Here is a 21,038-nt window from a genome sequence, read left to right on the forward strand (position 1 = left end):
CCTGTCCACAATATCTCTACAATTACAAAACAACACATACAGATATCACAGTTAAACACAGAAATCAATACATCACATAAAACCACAACATATGAGGAGAAACAATCCCATCAGTCACCAAGGAGGTCCTGAACCACCCAACACCCTAAACTGCCCGAGCGGCTCCAAAAACAAGCAAAACAATGAAGGAGTTATGATTCTGATGTGTTTAAATATATGATATTTACAACGAGTATTTATACAAACCTGTCCCCCTCTGGTGCCCTGGAACAGGAGGACTAGGTATAACAGGTGTAAACGGTGAAACCAACATGTACACAAACACTATCAGGTAACAGCTCTTTTTGGAGTGTATAAAATGGATGATGTCCTGACTCTGAGAGTGAAGATAATAGAGACTTTAGCAATCTCTTTAAACCCTGGGGAGGCTGGGGGAGGTAGAACACCGCAGAGGCTCCCCTGGTGTTCTACCTCCACCAGCCTCCCCTGCTTTAAACCCATGTAGTGCAGGTCTCCAGTTCTCTCTTGATTCAACCATCATCCCTGCTGTGTGAGTTCCCTACTCAGCCCTTCTCCCTACTCAGCTCTTCTCCCTACTCAGCCCTTCTCCCTACTCAGCCCTTCCCCCTACTCAGCCCTTCTCCCTACTCAGCCCTTCTCCCTACTCAGCCCTTCCACCTACTCAGCTCTTCCCCCTACTCAGCCCTTCTCCCTACTCAGCTCTTCCCCCTACTCAGCTCTTCCCCCTACTCAGCTCTTCCACCTACTCAGCCCTTCTCCCTACTCAGCTCTTCACCAGTGAGGGAACATCTGTGTTGTATCATCCAGGTCCACCCAGCTGAGGTGCTGACTGGAGCTGTGGAAGGATGTCTAGGTCAGTGGTGGCCATCTGGTGGCCGTGTCTGACATTGCAGGTTCTAACGAGCAGCCACATGACTTACTGTCAGTCCTACTCAACACCTTCCATACAACAGTGAGCATTCACATCGCTTTCACTGTGAGGGGATCTAATGACATCTCATAGGGATGCCATAAGGATCTAATTGGGATCTAATGATATCTAATATGGATCTAATATGATCTCATCGGGATCAGAATGGAGTGGTACCAGAGATGAATTGAAATCTTGGAAAACTAGTTCTGTACAGTTCATTATGTGTGTTAGTCCTACACAGTGCAGACTGGGCACTCTGATGGCTGGAGGAACTAGCCAGCAACATCTGCAATGACATCACTCTAGATTCAAACTCACCTGAGATGCTTCTGAAGTGCTCCTGAGCAGAGTGGTAGAAGATACGGCAGAGGTAACAGGAATAACAATAATAATAATAATAAACCAATAAGATACGGCAGAGGTAACAGCAGAAACCCAACAGCAGTGGAGAGGGAAGATACATCTGTACTGTACATTGTTCACATGACGACATTTATTGGACATCATGTAGCCAGAAATACATTGACAGTGCATAAGAGTAGAAATCAGTGTGAAATCAGTGCTACTTTACCTAGAATTAATCCACATTTATGTTCTTGGTACGTTCTGAAAACGATACTGTAGCTATATGATAATATGAATATGTATTCCTAGGTTTACCCACAGCCGTTCAGAAACATCAAGGAAGACATTTTGTATGGTGAGTGGTGTTGTACAGGTTTACCCATTCAGGGCCGGAGATGTGAGAGAAGACAGACACAGTCAATCTCTGAACTCAATGAACAGCTGGTGATGCATGAAAGGTAGTTTACATAATTCCTTCACAGAAAACTTTAAAAAGATAATCAAATTGATTGATTCATTGATAGTACGCACATTGACCTTCATACAACTTTCCAGGAAACTGTAATATAATAAAACATAATTTAATATCATAAATGTAATTTAGCTGATGCTTTTATGCAAAGCGCCCTACATTGCAGTGAATGCATACACATGTATATATGGTCCCAGCGGGACACGAACCCACAACCTAAGCGTTGTTAGCGCCATGCTCTACCAACTGCGCCACAGAGGCCCACGAGGCTGGACACTCCACAGTTCAACCCAACGCCAGAGGGAACTGCTGTCCCAACGCCAGGGGGAACCGCTGTTGTCTCACAAACTCAACATTTAAAAATAGATTAGGTTAGAAAAACCACTTTGCCAAGCACTGTGCCTGTGTTCCTGTCCAGGACATGGATGCTGTCAACATGACGGTGAATTATCTGTGAACTGACTAGAATGTCGCCTGTACATCTAAGACCAACCAGCCCCTAACATTCTCACAGTCAGAATATCGCCTGCATGTCATTCACCAACCAGCCCCTAACATTCTCCCATGGGCCACGACCAAAAGCTGAGGATCTAAGAGCATTAACTGCATAAACTCCCAGCTTAACCTCATTACTGAATTCAACAACATCGATGACCTAACTGGTTCTCAGAGGTGGTTAACTCTGGAGGTTCCTCGGGTCTCTGAATTGGGTGAATCCTCTTTTAGTTGTGGTTCTCCTCACTGCTGGAACAATCTGCAGAGAACGTTTCAGCTGGTTGTTCTGGTGACGCTCGGGCTGTTTAACCTTTTGATTGAGGACCTCTTTGTTGAGAAATGTGTTTGTGTTTTATAATGTTGTAGTTTGTATGATTAGATTAGATTAGATTAGATTAGATTAAACTTTATTGTCATTGTGCAGAGTACAAGTACAGAGACAACGAAATGCAGTGATGTGTGGTTGTAAGGTGTGTGTGTGATGTGTGGTTGTAAGGTGTGTGTGTGATGTGTGGTTGTAAGGTGTGTGTGTGATGTGTGGTTGTAAGGTGTGGGTCTGATGTGTGGTTGTAAGGTGTGGGTCTGATGTGTGGTTGTAAGGTGTGTGTGTGATGTGTGGTTGTAAGGTGTGTGTGTGATGTGTGGTTGTAAGGTGTGTGTTTGCAGGACTCCCTTGTAAAAGAGACCTTGGTCTCAATGAGAGTCCCTGCTAAAATAATGGTTAAATAAAACATCATTATGTTTCAATAATACTTTGGTAGGAACAGTATCAGTTCTGCAATACAACATATAGTCATTACCCAAATCAGGACATTTGTGCGTGATTCTTGACAGGGGCAAAATCTAGAATTCATAGGAATGGCGTATTAGGGCAAACTACACAAGACATGTATCCACAAAGCTGATCAGGCTCCTCCCTCCAGACTCTTCAGTGCTGGGCCCACTGTATGCTCTTCAGCTCGATTCCTTCCTGCACCATCTCCCACAGGGGGCTGAAGGGAGAGAGAGCAATGAAGTCATGCACCAGTTTGATATTGATCATTTAAATGTTAAATATGAGTTTACATTTACATTTATGGCATTTAGCAGACGCCTTTATCCAAAGCGACTTAAACAAATGTATTTGCTGTAAGTGAATCATCTATCCATCAGTCATCATAAGAAATTAATCAATGCTCAGACCAGGGGCCATTGGCAGTCACAATGCTAGAAGAAGATTATTATTATTATTTTATTTTTTAAACAGGAGAAAAACTTGTACAGGGGGGTAGTGGGGTGAAGAGGTCTCTAGGGTTAGGGTTAGTACAGGGGGGTAGTGGGGGTGAAGAGGTCTTTAGGAGGGACTGTTAAGATGTAGCCTGAAGAGATGGGTCTTCAATCTACGGTGGAAGATTGGTAGTGACTCTGCAGTCCTGACAGCAGTGGGAAGCTCGTTCCACCAGCAGGGCGCCAGGACAGTGAAAAGCCGTGACCGAGTCGTGCGGCTGCTGCATCCACGTAGAGGCGGTGGTGCCAGGCGGGCAGCCGAGGTGGAAGAGCGGAGTGATCGGGCCGGGGGGTTTGGGGACTGACCATTGCTTGCAAGTAGAGTTCATACTTCTTCACCATTCAATCTATGGCTCAGATACATAATGAATGAAGGACTGCTTCATGTGTCTCACCTCATCTCTCGGAGCCGTGTGACATGCTGGATGCATTTGTCTGCTGTGTAATCCATCTCCGCTTCAGTGCTGAACCGGCCAATCCCAAACCTGCAGATCGGTTGGAGGACCAAGGAGAACACACCCAGGGTGAGACACCAAACCAAAGGCACCGACGTCACTCTGAGGCGATGGAATTCAGAGGAGGCTGAAGGCCTGTGCCCTGGACTCAAGAACAGAGTGGATGCTCCTCACCTGATGGAGGAGTGGGCCAGCTCCTCGTCCGTCCCGATGGCCCTCAGGACGTAGGAAGGCTCCAGGGAAGCCGAGGTGCAGGCGCTGTGGACGCAGGAGAAACACCATCAGCAACCATGACCACGACCATGACCACCATGACCACAACCACCATCAACCACGACCACCATGACCACTACCTCCTTCAACCATGACCTTGCTATTATTATTAGTTTTCTTCCCTCTTGTATTATTATGACATCACTGCAACCTGATATTGTCTGATAGTTGAGTTGTTGAGGAGTTGCAGATCCTAAATCATTTCATTCCATGGTTTCCTGTATATTGTGTAAATGACCATTAATATTGATTTTGAATTTGATTTGAAAAACTGAAACTGACAGTTTCAACTACAGAACAAACGTCTATCTTCAGAATAAACTTTATTGACATGTGACTGACCTTCCTGAGGACAGTGCGACGTCCTTCAGTGCCATCAGCAGACTCTCTCCCTCCACGTAGGCAAACGACAGGTTGACGCACCCTGTGAACCCAACAACAGTCATGCTATCAACACATCTGCTTACTAACGGGGAATCTGACCCTGTAATCCAGTGGATGTGTTGTTTATTAGTCAATAGTGGACACATTCACACTAAATTGTGCTTTAAAACGATCTGTGAGTCAAGATCTCTCTCCTTGAACGCCCTGATCACTCCCAAACTGCCAATTTGAGTCAATTCCTACAACTCTCTCCCACACCAGGTCCTTCTGTTGAACAGTGCTAGAGCTAGCACCTGCTGCTCTCTGGGAATCACTGGTGTAGTAGAGCAGGTCAGAGTAGAGCAGGTCCAGAGTAGAGCAGGTCAGAGTAGAACAGGTCAGAGTAGAGCAGGTCAGAGTAGAGCAGGTCAGAGTAGAGCAGGTCAGAGTAGAGCAGGTCAGAGTAGAGCAGGTCAGAGTAGAGCAGGTCAGAGAAGAGCAGGTCAGAGTGGAACAGGTCAGAGTAGAGCAGGTCAGAGTAGAGCAGGTCAGAGTAGAGCAGGTCAGAGTAGAGCAGGTCAGAGAAGAGCAGGTCAGAGAAGAGCAGGTCAGAGAAGAGCAGGTCAGAGTGGAACAGGTCAGAGTAGAGCAGGTCAGAGTAGAGCAGGGTCAGAGTAGAGTAATTATTATTACTACTATTATTATTATTATTATTATCATTAAGGAGTTTATTGAATGTATATTTGACCTGGGTATCTCTGCTCCGGGTCTCCATTCATCACCACATCTGGCAGCTGCGTCGTGATCCTGGTCACCAGGCGGTTGGCGAGTGCGGAGATGCGACTGTGGTCGTACTGGACAGGAACAACACACATCATCATTCACATGGGCGCCATTTTATCTACAGGAGTGGCTAGGAAGGTAGGCGGCCATTTTCTCTACCTCTAGCTCCTGCTGGGCGATCTCGCAGGCCGCTCCCAGCCCCACAGCCAGGGGGGTGGGCACCGTCCCGGAGCGCAGCCCCCTCTCCTGCCCCCCTCCGCTCTGCAGCGGCTCCAGCCTGACCCGGGGCCGTCTCCGCACGTACAGGGCTCCCACTCCTGGACACATCACACACCTCATCACACCGGACCTCCTCAGCCAACTCCCGGCCAGTACAGGCCACACACAAACATGGCTGCCTGTCCATACTGTATGTGCTGTAGTCAACTCCTCAATGTCCTTGTCAAACCATCAACACTGAGCTCTGATCTCCATTCCCCCTGGGGGGGTGCACGTGTCGGGGGGGGGGGGCTAATAAAACATTGTTTATTTGTTGTTTACAGTATGGAGCCATCCAGGAAATACAGAAAAAGCGTAAAAGTGACTTGTTTGAGTGTAATGAGTTAAAAGTATAAATGATATTCAACAGAGCGGATCCACCAGACGATGGATCTCTGCGTTACCTTTGGGTCCGTAGATCTTGTGTCCGCTGATGGACATCAGGTCCACCTTCCAGTCGGTGACGTCGATGGGGATCTTCCCTGTGGCCTGGGCGGCGTCCGTGTGGAAGAAGACGTTCCTCGATCGACAGATCTGACCTGGAGGAGAGGAAGAGTCTTAACTCCTTCAGGGCCGAGGGTGAATAAAATCGCCCAAACTGTCAACATTCTAGAGCGCCGAGGGTGACTTCATTCACCAGAAATGCATCAATGATGGTTCATTTTGTAGCCAACCAGAGTGTTGTTGCTCGGTAAACACCACAGAACGCTTGGCTGTCTGGGTGGGGAGTGCTCTGGAATTCTGAGTGTTCCGGAATTAGCGAGTTAACATACAGTACGGTGTACATGTGTGAGACAGCATTAACATACAGTACGGTGTACATGTGTGAGACAGCATTAAAATGTTGTTAGGAATTCCACTAGTCAGCTGTTAACATTACGCTGGCCTGGTCTAGAAGCTCTGGCTGCCTAGCAGTTTGGTAAACTAGCCAACATGTATGTTTGGACTTGTCTCATAAGAGTATGCAGACCAGTTCTACGTCTCACAGTCCATGTTGTTCACTGATAGAGGAGGAGAGGTTCCCTAGGAGAGAAGGAGAGGTTCCCTAGGAGAGAAGGAGAGGAGGAGAGGTTCCCTAGGAGAGGAGGAGAGGTTACCTAGGAGAGGAGGAGAGGTTACCTAGGAGAGGAGGGAGGAGAGGTTCCCTAGGAGAGGAGGAGAGGTTCCCTAGGAGAGGAGGAGAGGTTCCCTAGGAGAGGAGGAGAGGTTACCTAGGAGAGGAGGAGAGGTTACCTAGGAGAGAAGGGAGGAGAGGTTCCCTAGGAGAGAAGGGAGGAGAGGTTCCCTAGGAGAGGAGGAGAGGTTGAGAGGTTACCTAGGAGAGGAAAAGAGGTTCCCTAGGAGAGGAGGAGAGGTTCCCTAGGAGAGGAGGAGAGGTTCCCTAGGAGAGAAAGAGAGGTTCCCTAGGAGAGGAGGAGAGGTTCCCTAGGAGAGGAGGAGAGGTTACCTATCTCTTTAACAGGCTGTTTCACTCCTATCTCGTTGTTGATGGCCATCACCGACACCAAGCTGGTGTCTGGACGAATGCTCTCCTCCAGCACCTGAAACACAGACTGTCACTGAAACACAGACTCCCACTGAAACACAGACTCCTACTGAAACACAGACTCCCACTGAAACACAGACTCCTACTGAAACACAGACTCCTACTGAAACACAGACTCCTACTGAAACACAGACTCCTACTGAAACACAGACTCCCACTGAAACACACTCACCGAGCACTTTATTACACCTTTATTACAACACTATACTAATACTGGGTAATACTCCCTTTATTACAACACTATACTAATACTGGGTAATACTCCCTTTATTACAACACTATACTAATACTGGGTAGGGCCTCCCTTTATTACAACACTATACTAATACTGGGTAATACTCCCTTTATTACAACACTATATTAATACTGTGTAGGGCCTCCCTTTATTACAACACTATACTAATACTGGGTAGGGCCTCCCTTTGCTCTCAAAACAGCCTCAATTCTTTTGAGATTTTTCAGGTGCACTTTCAAGCTGTGAACCTCCCGTTCTACCACATCCCAAAGGTGTTCTATTGGATTCAGATCCGGTGACTGGGAAGGCCACTGAAGAACACTGAACTCATTGTCATGTTCATGAAACCAGTTTGAGACGACTTTTGCTTTGTGACATGGTGCATTATCATGCTGGAAGGAGCCATAAGAAGATGGGTCAACTGTGGCCATGAAGGGATGCCCATGGTCAGCAACAATAGTCAAATAGGCTGTGGCATTCAAGAGATGATTGATTGGTATTAACAGGCCCAAAGTGTGCCAAGAAAACATTCCCCACACCATTCCACCACCTCCACCATGAGAAGGCGTGCAGGTGTTCCTAATAAAGTGCTCAGTGAGTGTATATAACACACACACACAATTGTATGAAGGCATGTAGAATATTCCCTAATGGTAGGACTAAAGACACTGTGAGGACCAACTGTCAAGCTTCAACATCTGTAAAGCAGGGCATTCCATGCACATCTGCAGTTAGGGTTAGGGTTAAGGTTGGGATTGGGGTTAGGGTTAAGGTTGGGGTCGGGGTTAGGATTAAGGTTGGGGTTAAGGATAAGGTTGGGGTTGGAGTTAGGGTTAGGGTTGGGGTCGGGGTTAGGGTTGGGATTGGGGTTAGGGTTAAATTTGGGGTCAGGGTCGGGGTCTTGCCTGGAGGTCGATCAGCCCGTTGCTCTTCACCGGCAGGTATGTGACGTCGAACCCCTCCAGCTCGAGGACCCGACAGGAGTCCAGCACACACTTGTGCTCTGTCTGACTGGTGATGACGTGCTTCTTCTGGGACTTGTAGAACCGGGCCACGCCCTAGGAACAGAACCATGGTGGAAGAAACCCGCTGTTCAGCTCGCCTCCCTCTCCATTGGGAGCACGAGTCCATGTTTCCAAAATGGAGCCCAGAGAACAATACTAACAGTTATGCAGCTTGTGCTTGTTTCCTAATCTATTCATTCATCAGCTGACAGGCCTTGGTATTTCCTGTACCCCCCCCCCCCCCCATCCCTCCTCCCACAGCGAAGGTCAAGTCAAGTTCACGACTAATAAACTGCCCTGGGCAGAGCAGCTCTGAACATCCACAACAACAACAACAACAACACAATGTCATAATGACAATAAGATAATAAAAACTATTTTAAAACAAGTAATAAAAACAATAATAATAATAATAATATAAATGAATGTAGCAGCAGGAATTATTTGTTGCAGTTATATTAAAGCGGTACATGGGGAAGGCTTACTTTGATGGACATGTTGTTGGACTCAGTGGCACCACTGGTGAACACGATCTCACGGGGATCTGCAGCGATCAGGTCTGCTACTTGCTGTGTGGACATGAGAGAGAGAGAGACAGAGAGAGAGAGAGAGAGAGAGAGAGAGAGAGAGAGAGAGACAGACAGATACTTTATTGATCCCGGGGGGGAAATGACAATGTTGCAGCCACCAGTGACACATAATCACAACACAAAGACCTACAACAACACAAAGCATGAGATGAAAGAGATGAAAGTCATTAACTATCATCAACTTTACCTTTCTGGCCTTTTCCATGGCGGTCTCGCTCTCCCAGCCGTACGCATGGGTTCTGGAGTGAGGGTTGCCGTAATAATTGACTTGAAAGGGAAGCATTGCATCCAGAACTCTGGGGTCCTACAGGTCAGAGGTCAGGGGAGGGAAATCATCAACACACATCTCAGTCAAGTCGTTGACTGAAAGCAACAGTCACATTCAGTGAAAGCGGTGTTTATTAACAGACAGACAGACAGACACAGTCCTCACGGTAGAGACAGACACACATACCATGGGTGTTGTTGCTTGGAAGTCCATGTAGAGAGGCCGGGGCTCATCTCTCTCCAGCTGGCTGCTGCTGATGAGTTCTGTGAAAGCAAGGTTAAGGTCAGGGTCAAGGTTAGGGTTAGGGTTTTGTCATGTCAGACCCAGGGGACACTTCAGGACACAGACAGACATGTCACTGCACATTCATCACGATGTTGTCTGATTGTTGCGTTGTTGAGGAGTTGCTTCCCCTAAAGCATTTCATTCCATGGTGTCTCGTATATTGTGTAAATGACTATTACTATTTGATTTGAGTTGATTTATCTGAAAGGCTTATTATTGGGCGATAAAGACTAATATTGACAGCACAGCAGTAGCTTAGCTGTGTTAGCTGTTAGCCGCCCCTGAGCCTGGGTCGGGGTCGGGGTCGGGGCCGGGGCTGAAGGCTCGGCGCTAGGTAGGGGACTGCGTCACATCAAAATGTGTTGTTTTATTCTTCTATTTTGTAAATTTGTTATTGCTATTTTGTTCATATTTTGCTATTTTGTCAATTTCTTGTCAATATTTGCTATTGTTTTTTTTCTGTCCCATGCACCAACCTCACCAAGTCAATGTCCTGTATGTGCAAATATTCTACAAATAAAACTATTCTGATTCTGATCACCAGAAGCCTCTGATAACACGCTATCTAAACTATTCAGCAGGCAGAAGTTGGAATAAAACTTGTGTTAAAATGCTGCGGTTGTCTCTTACCTTTCTCGACAGCGGCGGTCTGGCCGTAGTTCATCCGAGGGTTCGGGAAGCCTCGCAGAGACGCCAGCAGCCTGGCGGGGACAGACCTCCTCATCATGATGATGACCACCTCACCACCTAACCTAACCAGAGGGACAACAGGCGGCTAGCTCGCTAGCTACAAGGTTTTCTAAGTGACTCTGGGTGAATGTAGAATATCCACGTCTGACCGATGACCAGAAACCCTCCTGGATGTCGGAACCCTCCTGGATGTCAGAAACCCTCCTGGATGTCGGAACCCTCCTGGATGTCAGAAACCCTCCTGGATGTCAGAAACACTCCTGGATGTCAGAAACACTCCTGGATGTCGGAACCCTCCTGGATGTCAGAAACACTCCTGGATGTCAGAAACCCTCCTGGATGTCAGAACCCTCCTGGATGTCGGAACCCTCCTGGATGTCAGAAACCCTCCTGGATGTCGGAACCCTCCTGGATGTCGGAACCCTCCTGGATGTCAGAACCCTCCTGGATGTCAGAACCCTCCTGGATGTCAGAAGAAACCAGAGTGGCGCCGTACTAACGGGCTCCGCTGCTTACACAACATAAAGGATATGGACACATTTCATTGGTCCATTCTCAATGTTTTGGGTTTTTAGAGGCGTGGTGAACTGAACTCCGGGATTTTCATTGGTCCATTCTCAGTGTTGGTGTTTTTATGGGCGTGGTGAGCTGAAGCGACAACATCTTGTGAACTGGGAGGTCAGACAGAGTTCACGGCCAGGCGTGGATATGATATGATATCTGCCATTTAGTTACTTTTATCCAAAGCGCCCTATATTGCAGTGAGTTCATACATTTCAGTATACATGGTCCCAGCAGGAATCAAACCCACAACCTAAGCGTTGTGAGCGCCGTGCTCTACCAACTGAGCCAGAGGACCACACTTCTGACTGCCTTTTACATTGGGTGGTTATTTCTGTCACAGGTTGGAAGGCACAGACAGGGCATGGGGGATTCTCAACTTGGTCCTGCCCTTTGAAAATGTTCCAATGTCAGAGACAAACATTTTCCTTGTGTAATGCTTATAATGTTATCTTAATTCATTGTTTATGTTATATTAAATGTTTTTGTTAATTCTTTTTCATGACTTTTAACACAATGTCTTAACAAAATGTAATTACCATAATAATACTTTGGCCAAGCTAATTAACTACTCAAACACTCGGCCTATTATTAATCATCAACATTTACCTCAGTTATCGATGCATCTAAATGTGTCTGTTGTAACTGTGGTAACAGAGCTTTCTGGCTGATGCAACACCTCTTCAACACTGGTTTGTTCTGATGTTTGTGATCATGAGGAGTAAGAGGATTAAAAACAGTCATGTCATGCTGACTTTGACCAGCAGGTGTGTGTCTTTTTGTAACTGTTGGAACAGAACTGTCTGACTGATATGCAACCTTTTGGCCATTGGTTTGTTCTGATGTCTGAGGAGGATGTAGGTTAAAAATGGCCGTGTCATGCTGACTCTGGGAATGAAACTGGCAACTCTCCAAAAACAGGAATCTGAGTAAAAAAAACAAAAAGAGACAGAAGACAGAGGCACTACTCATCCTCCTTTCCTTCCTCGAGGGAGTCGCTGATCGAACATGACGTCATTGGTGAAAGCAATGCAGTGAAAAGCGGTGGTAATTCCGTTCCATGCATTACAATGAGCCCGTCCTCCGTTTTCTACCTCCACCAGCCTCCACTGCTTTTCACTGCATTGCTTTCATCAGTGATGTCATGTTCGATCAATGACTTCTTCAAGGGAGGGAAGGAGGACGGGGCTGGTGCCTCTGTCTCTCCTGTCTTCCTCTTTTTGTGTATTTTTTTTACTCTGATTGCTGTTTTTGGAGAGTTGCCAATTTGCTGGTCAGAGTCAGCATGACATTTTTAATGTCATGCTTTTATCAATGGTGAAAGGGAATGCTTTCACTAATCCACTAATCAGACCAGTAATGACTCACAGGAAGGGAGAGAGGAGGAAGGTGTTTTAAGAGTATTCAGACCTCCGGGGTCATACAAGAAGTGTGAAACATCATGTAGAGTGGAACTGTCACACTGATGATGTCACTGTACTCATGCCTGGAGTGACGGTCTTCTTTATTACACAACCAGGGGAGGCTGGGGGAGGTAGAACACCAGGGGAGGCTGGTGGAGGTAGAACACCAGGGGAGGCTGGGGGAGGTAGAACACCAGGGGAGGCTGGGGGAGGCAGAACACCAGGGGAGGCTGGGGGAGGTAGAACACCAGGGGAGGCTGGGCAAGGTAGAACACCAGGGGAGGCTTGGGGAGGTAGAATACCAGGGGAGGCCGGTGGAGGTAGACCACCAGGGGAGGCTGGGGGAGGTAGAAATTGGAGGACGGGCTCATTGTAATGTATGGAATGCAATGAGGAATGGTATCAAACATGAGTTTGGTTTGACACCGTTCCTCATTCCGTCCATGCATTACCAATGAGCCATCCTCCGTTTTCTACCTCCACCAGCCTCCACTGATTTTCACTGCATTGCTTTCACCAGTGATGTCATGTTCGATCAACGACTTCTTCAAGGGAGGGAAGGAGGACGGGGCTGGTGCCTCTGTCTCTCCTCTCTCTTCAAAAAAACCCCAAGAAAAAACAAGAGACCCAAAAGACAGATTCTGTTCTTGGAGAGTTGCCAGGTTCATTCCAGTGTTCGCTGGTCAGTCAGCATGACAGCACAGTTTTAACCCACATCCTCCTCATGATCACAAACATCAGAACAAACCAGTGTTGAAGAGGTGTTGCATCAGCCAGAAAGCTCTGTTACCACAGTTACAACAGACACATTTAGATGCATGATAACTGAGGTAAATGTTGATGATTAATGATGATTAATAACAGGCCTAGTGTTTTGAGTAGTTCATTAGCTTGGCCACCTTTTCTTACAATTCTACATTCACCAGATTTTGTGTAATTCTTGTCTTCTTCTTCTTCTTCTTCTTAATTTTCTCATTATAATTTGTTGGGAATTTTATACAGACAGACACCACAGGCAGGATGGAATGACACGTGTGTTTGATATCATTCCTCATTCCATACATTACAATGAGCCCGTCCTCTGATTTCTACCTCCCCCAGCCTCCCCTAGTGTTCTACCTCCCCCAGCCTCCCCTCGTGTTCTACCTCCCCCAGCCTCCCCTAGTGTTCTACCTCCCCCAGCCTCCCCTGGTGTAACTGTGCTGTACAGTAGAGCAGAAACATGCTTTAGTGTCCCTCAAACAAATCAACTGCTACCAGAATCCTTTCTGGACGTGACTCTGGCCTGACGCCAGACAATGTCAGAACAGGAGGAGACCTTTTGGTTTCTAATGTTTTTTATTTTATTTTGATATTAAAATCAATAACAGAATTAGACTACCATGGTTACAATAACAGAATTAGATTACCATGGTTACAAGCAAACATGGTGGTACCAACTCCTGGCTGATACAACACTGTGATGTCATAAAGGATGATACAAAAAAACAAAAAACAAAAAAAACCAAAGAGGCACAATTACACAAGCAGACATATTCAAAACTCAATAAACAGAATCGATAAACAGAATCTAGCCTCCATCACGTCTGTACATTAGCAAAGGCTGATCATCCAGAAGCAGCTCTCCAACCTATTGTGCCTCAGAAATAAAAATGGAAAGAAATAAAGAAAAAAAGAAAAAAAAGTAGAGAAAAAAAAAAGAGATATAGAACGACAAAAGTATGAACACGACATTTAAACATAAATAGAACAACTGTCAAGATATTGTTTTTTGAACAGGCATATATGTGAACTACAAATATAGACATAGGCTAATAGGATCAAGGTACTTAAAGTCTTAGCAGGATGCTGTAAATTCTGCAGATTTTGCTTATGAATAAATCACCAAGAGATCTAGAACAAAGCAATGAAATACAGCCTTTCCTACCGTCAACGTTTTACACTTGGGGACACACACAGTACTGGCTACTTACAGATCCCATGCTGCAGTATCTAATAACGTACAACATCAGAAGCATCACAACAGGGTCATGAGTCATCTAGCTTTTAGAATGGGGTGAGACTTGAGAAAATTGGGGTTTATCCTCATTTGGGGGTTGTATGGATTTTGGAAAACATGTTTTTTTCATAATTGCCGTTGATATTTCTTCTTAAAACCACAAACAAAACGTTAGTTCCATGTTTCTTCTCTCAGGCCAAGCATTCTGGCAAGTCTGGAAAGAATATGTATATCATGGCATGGTGAAGATGGTGTGTGTGTGGTGCTTGGAAAGAGTTTTTTTTTAAAAATATATATCAATATGTATTTTCTTGTACAGACAAATGGCATAAAAAGTCATTTATTTGCAGCAGTGTCACTGATCCTCGTCTGCAGGCCCCAGGTTAAAGGTTACAGGTTAAACGCTCCTACAAGTGCAGGGATGAGAGATCTACGCCCACCAGTCTTGGTGACCCCTAACTGAACTTTGACCTCTGTGCCTTTCCTGAAGTAAAAAGCCAAAATCACAAATTACACCCCCACCCCACCCCACCCCACCCCACCCCTATCCCTTCCTCCCTCCCCACTTCAGTACAATTGAAAAGCAAGCGACCATGACCGAGACCATGACCGAGACCATGACCGAGACCGAGACCTTGGCACCGACAAGAGCAGGTCTTAAAGCGAGTCACTGTTCAGACAAACAAACAGGAGCTTCTCTGGGACGTGGAGAGAGCTGCCCTCCGCCACCCCAGCAACATCCCAGGCAACAACAGAGGGCAGAGTGGCAGCTCTCGTGATGCCTCTGGGAGTTGTAGTTCAAGTAGGTCTTTAAAGATTCAGCACCGTGGGTGGTGAGTGGTGACTTCTACGAGGGGCGCGGTCGAGAAAGTGAAACGTTCAGAACGTCTGCAGACAGACACGGTCGTGACCCAGCGGAGGAGCCAACGTCTGCAGACAGACACGGTCGTGACCCCGCGGAGGAGCCAACGTCTGCAGACAGACACGGTCGTGACCCCGCGGAGGAGCCAACGTCTGCAGACAGACACGGTCGTGACCCCGCGGAGGAGCCAACGTCTGCAGACAGACACGGTCGTGACCCCGCGGTGGAGCCAACGTCTGCAGACAGACACGGTCGTGACCCCGCGGAGGAGCCAACGTCTGCAGACAGACACGGTCGTGACCCCGCGGAGGAGCCAACGTCTGCAGACAGACACGGTCGTGACCCCGCGGAGGAGCCAACGTCTGCAGACAGACACGGTCGTGACCCCGCGGAGGGCATATAAAGGGAACAAAGTGGATGTGGAGGATTGAAGAGAAATCTGAAGAGAACCTGATTCTGTGCGATCAGAGAGGCCAAACCCCCCTCGCGATCGCCGCTGTGGACAAGGCGCGTACACCACTGGGATCGCCAAGCCGGACACCCGGCCCCCAGCCCCGCTGAGACACCCGGCCCCCAGCCCCGCTGAGACACCCAGCCCCCAGCCCCGCTGAGACACCCGGCCCCCAGCCCCCAGCCCCGCTGAGACACCTGGCCGGAGACGTCCCAGGATTCGCCTGCCTGGACCTCCGAACTTACTGCAGATCTACATGCTATAGATCCGCTTACTGCAGATCTAGGTTCAACAATGCCAACCTCTACGTGTGTCATTTGAAGAGAATTTTGAAACCTTGTTTTATTCATTGAAGAACGGCAGCTGAAGGCCATCTGGGTGTGTGTGTGTGTGTGTGTGTGTGTGTGTGTGTGTGTGTGTGTGTGTGTGTGTATCACTGCTCCATGTGTAGTGAAACCCAGCTGTCGGAGGAACAGCACAAAATGAGGAATTGAGGCACAGTCATCTTGATAGTTTGTGAAGGGACACCGTAGGTCTGGGACACCGTTAGGTCTGGGTGGTTGGACATTGTCTCTGCACAGTTGTGTACAGACCGGCTCTATAGAGAACTCTCTCTCTTTCTCTCTCTCTTTCTCTCTAAAAAGAATCACCTCTGAGTCTTCTAAATGTATTTCAGCACAAACATAGACACTTACTAGTGCACAATGAGTATCTACAATAGTATCTACAGGAACACAGAGGAAAACAAACCAAAGTCAATAGAATACAATACATGGTATGGCAAGAAAGGAGGGACTAAGTACAAAAGGCAAAAAATATATAAAAAATAAAAATAAAATAAAAAGTCAAATGTGTGCAACAACAACATTACAGATTGAGAGCATAAATACAAAAGAAATAATAAAAGGTTTACAGGAATAAGTCAGACAACCACCATACAAACAATGTTCATAATCATCTGAAACATGATTGCAGTGCTCTTTGGACAGCATCTCAACTCAATGTGGACATCTTTGTATGAACATATCCTTATGTGTGTGTGTGTGTGTATATATATATGTATATATATATTGAATTGAATCCTTTGAAGGAAGACTACATTCATCTTTAGCATGTGAAAAACCGTCCGAGGCAAAGCAGCAACAGATTTCATCACCACTCGTTTCCACCGTTAAAACATCAGAGTAAAATGACAGACTTCTTGGCATTGCAAGCAGAAAGAGAGTACATCTTGTGTCCGTACAAAACCTTGAGACTCTGGAGGGTGTAGCAGAGACTCTGGATGGTGTAGCAGAGCCTCTGGAGGGTGTAGCAGACTCTGGAGGGTGTAGCAGAGACTCTGGAGGGTGTAGCAGAGACTCTGGGGGGTGTAGCAGAGACTCTGGAGGGTGTAGCAGAGCCTCTGGAGGGTGTAGCAGAGACTCTGGAGGGTGTAGCAGAGACTCTGGAGGGTGTAGCAGAGACTCTGGAGGGTGTAGCAGACTCTGGAGGGTGTAGCAGACTCTGGAGGGTGTAGCAGAGACTCTGGAGGGTGTAGCAGAGACTCTGGGGGGTGTAGCAGAGACTCTGGAGGGTGTAGCAGAGACTCTGGAGGGTGTAGCAGAGCCTCTGGAGGGTGTAGCAGACTCTGGAGGGTGTAGCAGAGCCTCTGGAGGGTGTAGCAGAGACTCTGGAGGGTGTAGCAGACTCTGGAGGGTGTAGCAGAGACTCTGGAGGGTGTAGCAGACTCTGGAGGGTGTAGCAGAGACTCTGGATGGTGTAGCAGAGCCTCTGGGGGGTGTAGCAGAGCCTCTGGATGGTGTAGCAGAGACTCTGGGGGGTGTAGCAGACTCTGGAGGGTGTAGCAGAGACTCTGGAGGGTGTAGCAGATCGACCATCAAGTTTGGATTCTCATTAGTTTGAGTAAGGCACCGGGTTGTGCAGGCATTGTATTAAAAAGAATGTTTGAAATTTTGTAAAACCAAGTGCAATGTGGAATATGCTTTTTTCTCTCTTCTGTTTTGTACTATTTGTTGTCATAGAAACGGTGGGTAAGCAATGGAAAATAATTTAAATCTGAAATATGTTTTTTTTTTTTTTCTTTCTCAAATCTCTTTTTGTTTAGTTTTTTCCTGTTTGTGCTCATTTGTTTAGTTGACATGGACGTGATGTCCAGCTGTCCCTGGTCCACCGGGGGAGGCGGCGCCCGGGACCCAACCAGCTTCACTGCAGGGGACACAGGCCTCTCTCCCCTGACGGACTCTCTGCACTTATTACTCAGACAAGATCATACGGTTATTCACAGAGCACAAGATCATACGGTTATTCACAGAGCACAAGATCATACGGTCATTCACAGAGCCTGTAACCTTTAATCAGGAGGACTTCTACAAGCAACAGGGGAAGATCAGCAAGTTATGACATGACAGAATGTTTTTTTGTTTTTTTTAAATGCTTCTGTGAAGCTAAAGCATTATAAGCAATGTTTATATATGCAAATACAGCCTTTGAAGGTTGCTATAGTGTAGGTGTTAATAGTCTAACAGGTTTCTACTCAGAGTGCAGGGAGTCATGGCAGAATGCATGTTACAGGTCCTTGGAATGACAGTTTAAAACAAAAACAAAATCAAAAAACCAACAGCATTCAACAAGTTAGGAAAGATGGAGAGAACATATTGGTTTAGCTATCGTACATCAAGTCTCCACCACAACCCTCAGCACCAGAGGGACCAGGCACTCACTCCCTACTCCACTTTCATCACCAAATAGGAACAAGTCCACTGGGTTATTATGGAGACATTTTGACTTCATACAAAGACATATATACATATGTGTAAATACACATGGATTTGTATGGATAAGTCAAGATGCTCTGCTCAAACATGAGACAGATGAAGAAACTAAAGCAACAACACTGCCAGGAGTGAAGGTCTGCATAGAACACCAGGTAAGAGCATGGTCATATCATAAAGACCACAGGCTGGAACTACAGAGAAAGCAAGCCAAAAATCAGATCAGGAATTCAAAAACAGAGAGGACAACCTCTTGTCCTCCCTACCATCCACTGTAGCCATTTTAGAGAATTGGTATTAATCGGTTAAACGATCGATGACGATCACTTTCTCATCATGATCCAACTGTGCCGCGAGAAATTCAACTCAAGATGTTTAGCATTTCATAAAAATAAAATAAAATGTTAAGAATGGGTGGGAGTCTAAAAAAAACTATATATATATATTTTTTTTATTACAATAAAAATTCAAAATGAACAACCAACAATACAGGACCAGCAGCAACACGTGTTGGATCAGAACTAGAAAGCAGAATTATATCCCTTTTGAAAAAAATGTCTGTTATGCTTAAATATAACTACCTATCTAAATCTAACCCTAAATGTATAAAGAAAACACTCCTCTACTGTAGGAATATAGGTTCTAATCACACCTCCATTGGCCTTTTCTATTCGCGTAGAGAGCATTGCACCATATTTATTTAACATTTGATTTTCCATTAACGCACACAATATTGTTTATCTGAAGAAATATTTGTGACATAACTGGAATACATAAATATATTTTCTTTCGATTTTATAGATTTCATCACATATATTTCTGACAGAAGAACGGTAATAACCCTGATTCGCTGCTGAAGAACTTTATGGATTCAATTACATCCAATTAGACAAGAGTAGTACATACTTATACACAATATATTAGCTTAATATCTGTCTTTATATGTATGCTGTATGTGTGGACAGAGAAGTTAGAAGAAATAGTTACTGGCTTTGAATTACAACCATTTCTTTTGACTGTTAAAATGCCACAGAGTCTCCTCAGTAAGAATGGAAAGTTGCACAGCTTGCACTCAATCACGTTCAATGTGAAAACCTGCGAGAACTCCCTCTCCCTCCGACGCTGGACTCAGCCTCACAACAACAACAACAACATCAACATCAACAACAACAACAACACTCTCTATCCAGCCGAACCCGGCCGATAGACAGATAGACACGCCCTCCTGCTCAACACCAGCCCCCCCCCCCAACCCAACCTCACTTGCCATCAATGGTCTCCATGGAGATGCCATCATCTTTGATTTGAGCGTAATCACCAGGCTGAAGATTCTAAGTTGTAGACAGTACATTATAGGCCGAGATCAGTTGCCAGGCAACCCATAATAATTCGGCGATGTTTGTTTTCTTTTGTTTTTTTGTCGTTTTTTTTGTGAATGGATGTTTTGAGAAGGCAAAAGTTTTTCGGACTGAATCTCCAATGCAATCGACTTGCCATACAGTACAATGATATTCTAGTTGTCCTCAGAGAGAGCCACTCACAGAGAGGACGACCAGGAGGGGGTCCGCGGTCTAACCCCCCTCCCCATTTTTAAGTACAAGTCACAAGTACAAATCAGTTTTTAAAAATGATAACAATACAACTCTGGCAAAAGCCCAGAAGAAGAAATGTGTCTACACTGTACATCAACCTGAAGAAAGACCCAAAGCAGAATTAGTTTTTCCATAGGAAACCTCTACTGAAGGCTAATGAATTCATCGTGACATCCTAGTCATCACAACCTCCAGGCCTTGTGATCGGAGGGTGGTCGCCCCCCCGTTAAGACCTCCCAACACACCAACACACTTTGTCAGGTTCAGAAGTCAAGTTCTCACTGCAGCATTCAAACGAGGTTTTAGCAGCAAATGGAAGGAAAAATGCTTTTTCTTTCTTTTTGTTTGTTTGTTTTTTCCTTTTTTTTTTGTTTGAACAAAGTGCTTTCTGTTTTCATACATGTAATATAGAATATATACTATACACACACACAACATTTAGAAGATGAATTTGTCTATTTACAAAATGAAACACTAGAAACAAACGGACGGTCTAGAGGAGCATCTTGAGAACGTAGAATAAGATATCATGTACAAATATATCATTCAAATATATATCATTAATAATATCATTCTAGTTTCAGAAAAAGCACCATTACTCCCTTCTTGGGTTCAAGGGGATTCTCGTCCAATCAGGAATCAGAGTCAATAAGTCTGAAATTCAATCACACGCGCAGTTTGTCAAACCCTCATGGCAGAGAAACAACCCTTCATCCCAGCTGAGAAGGCATGTTGATCATGTGATTAAGCGACTGTACTGTCATTAGAAAAGTCTCACTGGGGAAAACAAAACTCCACTTGTTGTATGTTCACGATCAAACACGCCGTTCCTCAGAGTAGAAACCATGGTACTGTTTTCCCCACGGCGAGGGTTTCCGCAGTGCCGGTGTTGATTGAATTCAGTCCCTAGAGAGTAGCACAGATGTTAATCTTTCAAAACGACTAGTTTGCAGCAGCAGCAAAGAGAGCCTCCCCCTCGGTGCCCCGGCTCTCCTCTCCACTTTAGTCAGGGTGGAGATTAGAATCCAGAGAGATTAGAATCTGTGATTATAATCCAGGTTAAAAAATTACCACTGCTGTAAAAATGACACTGAGAGTCACCTTTGACCTTTCAATCAATCAATCAATCACCCTGGT

At 45.7% G+C, this 21,038-nt stretch overlaps 1 protein-coding gene across 1 annotated transcript; it reads right to left on the minus strand.

Annotated features, from left to right (window-relative positions):
- Positions 1-1,450: 1,450 nt before the first annotated feature.
- On the minus strand, positions 1,451-10,272 carry LOC310820023 (cysteine desulfurase-like). The gene is made up of 13 exons (XM_083691490.1): positions 10,203-10,272; positions 9,474-9,550; positions 9,207-9,323; positions 8,915-8,998; positions 8,331-8,483; positions 7,092-7,185; positions 6,049-6,183; positions 5,546-5,703; positions 5,352-5,457; positions 4,583-4,664; positions 4,142-4,225; positions 3,908-3,997; positions 1,451-3,238 (listed from the first exon to the last, which is right to left on the minus strand). Exons 1-13 carry the CDS (start codon positions 10,234-10,236, stop codon positions 3,175-3,177), a joined length of 1,278 nt encoding a protein of 425 aa, XP_083547616.1. The 5' UTR covers positions 10,237-10,272; the 3' UTR covers positions 1,451-3,174.
- Positions 10,273-21,038: the final 10,766 nt, after the last annotated feature.

The sequence above is a fragment of the Argentina silus genome (assembly GCF_951799395.1).
Source record: "Argentina silus genome assembly, chromosome: 2".
NCBI classification, from domain to species: domain Eukaryota; kingdom Metazoa; phylum Chordata; class Actinopteri; order Argentiniformes; family Argentinidae; genus Argentina; species Argentina silus.

Coding starts and splice junctions, on each gene's coding strand:
- LOC310820023 (XM_083691490.1), bottom strand. CDS start 10,236: ATGAACTACGGCCAGACCGCCGCTGTCGAGAAAG. Junction 8,484..8,914: donor CCAACAACATGTCCATCAAA/GTAAGCCTTCCC, acceptor TTCTGTTCCTAG/GGCGTGGCCCGGTTCTACAA. Junction 7,186..8,330: donor ACGGGCTGATCGACCTCCAG/GCAAGACCCCGA, acceptor TCTGTGTTTCAG/GTGCTGGAGGAGAGCATTCG.